The 1,117-nt window shown below is 61.6% G+C and overlaps 2 protein-coding genes across 3 annotated transcripts in view; one reads left to right on the forward strand and one right to left on the reverse strand.

Annotated features, from left to right (window-relative positions):
• Positions 1 to 1,036, reverse strand: part of ASF1A (anti-silencing function 1A histone chaperone) — a 12,763-nt gene extending 11,727 nt beyond the window's left edge. For both annotated transcript variants that reach the window (XM_010585853.1, XM_010585852.1), the window contains exon 1: positions 556 to 1,036. In XM_010585853.1, coding sequence (XP_010584155.1) covers positions 556 to 664 — 109 coding nt within the window. In that variant the 5' untranslated portion in view covers positions 665 to 1,036. The remainder of the gene's footprint in view (positions 1 to 555) is intronic.
• The window catches only part of MCM9 (minichromosome maintenance complex component 9), a 47,039-nt gene that overhangs the window by 30,210 nt on the left and 15,712 nt on the right, over positions 1 to 1,117 (forward strand). The gene's annotated exons all lie outside the window — the stretch shown is intronic.

The following is a 1,117-nucleotide window of genomic DNA, read 5'->3' on the forward strand; positions in this document are numbered from 1 at the left end:
TTTTTTTTTTTTTTTTTTTATCCCCTTCTAAGTCTTAAAATGGAGCACGAGGCCAACGAAACGCTGGCCGCGGAGTTTTCCGCGCTCCGAGGAACGCCTGGGCGTAGGGACGCCGGCCGCGCAACAGCCCGTCTCCCCCCGGGGATGCGCGGCAGCCGAGCCCGGTTAACCCTCACCCCCTCCACACACACACACACACACCCCCCCGCCGCCTCCCCACGCACACACAAAGCTGGCAACATGGCTACCACCACTCAAACAAGTTCCTCGCAACTTGAAGCTCGCCTCGCCGATGGCGCGGCGGGGAGAAGCGGCCCCGGTTCGGCGGCCAGGGCGGGCGAACGCCGCCAACTTTCCCCGCCGGGCTGGGCGAGAGCGGTTTTTCCGCCGGCGGCTCGGGCGCCGGCGAGCACATCCCTTCGCCTCGGCACGGCGATGCGGTGAAGGAGAAACTGTTAAATTGTAGGAGCAGGCCTGTGCAAAGTTTAAGCCTTAAAAGCCTTGCAACTAAGAGCCCGGGGTTACAAAATCCGTATCGGGAAAAAATCTACTCACCTTCCGACAGGTCCTCTATGCACTCAAATGTGATTTCGAATTGGAAAGGATTGTAGAAAGGAGAAGGATTATCCAACACCACTACATTGTTCACCTGAACCTTTGCCATATTTTGAAAAAAACACAAACAATAGGAAGAGCGTGTTAACGCAGCACAGTAAAGTCCCGTGTGTTGGTTTTTGGCGACGCACAAGCCCCCGTGCCAGCGTCTGAGCGAGGCCGCAGAGCTGCGACTTGCAGAAACTTTTTTTTTTTCCCCCCTTTTATTTACACCAGGCACACTCCACACTGTTCGCAGCTTTCCTATTTCACTAAACTACAGCCCATTCTGCCCTGCTCGCCGCCAGCGCCCGCCCGGATTGGCCGCACGCCGGCCTAGGGCCCTCCTCCCCGAACGCGGCCGCCGAGCGGCAGCAAGATGGGCTCCGCCGCTCCCGCTCCACCGACGGCGCCTGGCCGCGGCGCCCCCGCCCGGCCCGAGGTGGAAACGGGCTGCCAACGGCCGGGGCGGGGCCGAGGCCGGGCGGGCGGGCGGGGGCGGGGGCGAGGCCCCCGCCTCCGG

Source organism: Haliaeetus leucocephalus, unplaced genomic scaffold (assembly GCF_000737465.1).
Source record: "Haliaeetus leucocephalus isolate CR32 unplaced genomic scaffold, Haliaeetus_leucocephalus-4.0 Scaffold130, whole genome shotgun sequence".
NCBI classification, from domain to species: Eukaryota; Metazoa; Chordata; class Aves; order Accipitriformes; family Accipitridae; genus Haliaeetus; species Haliaeetus leucocephalus.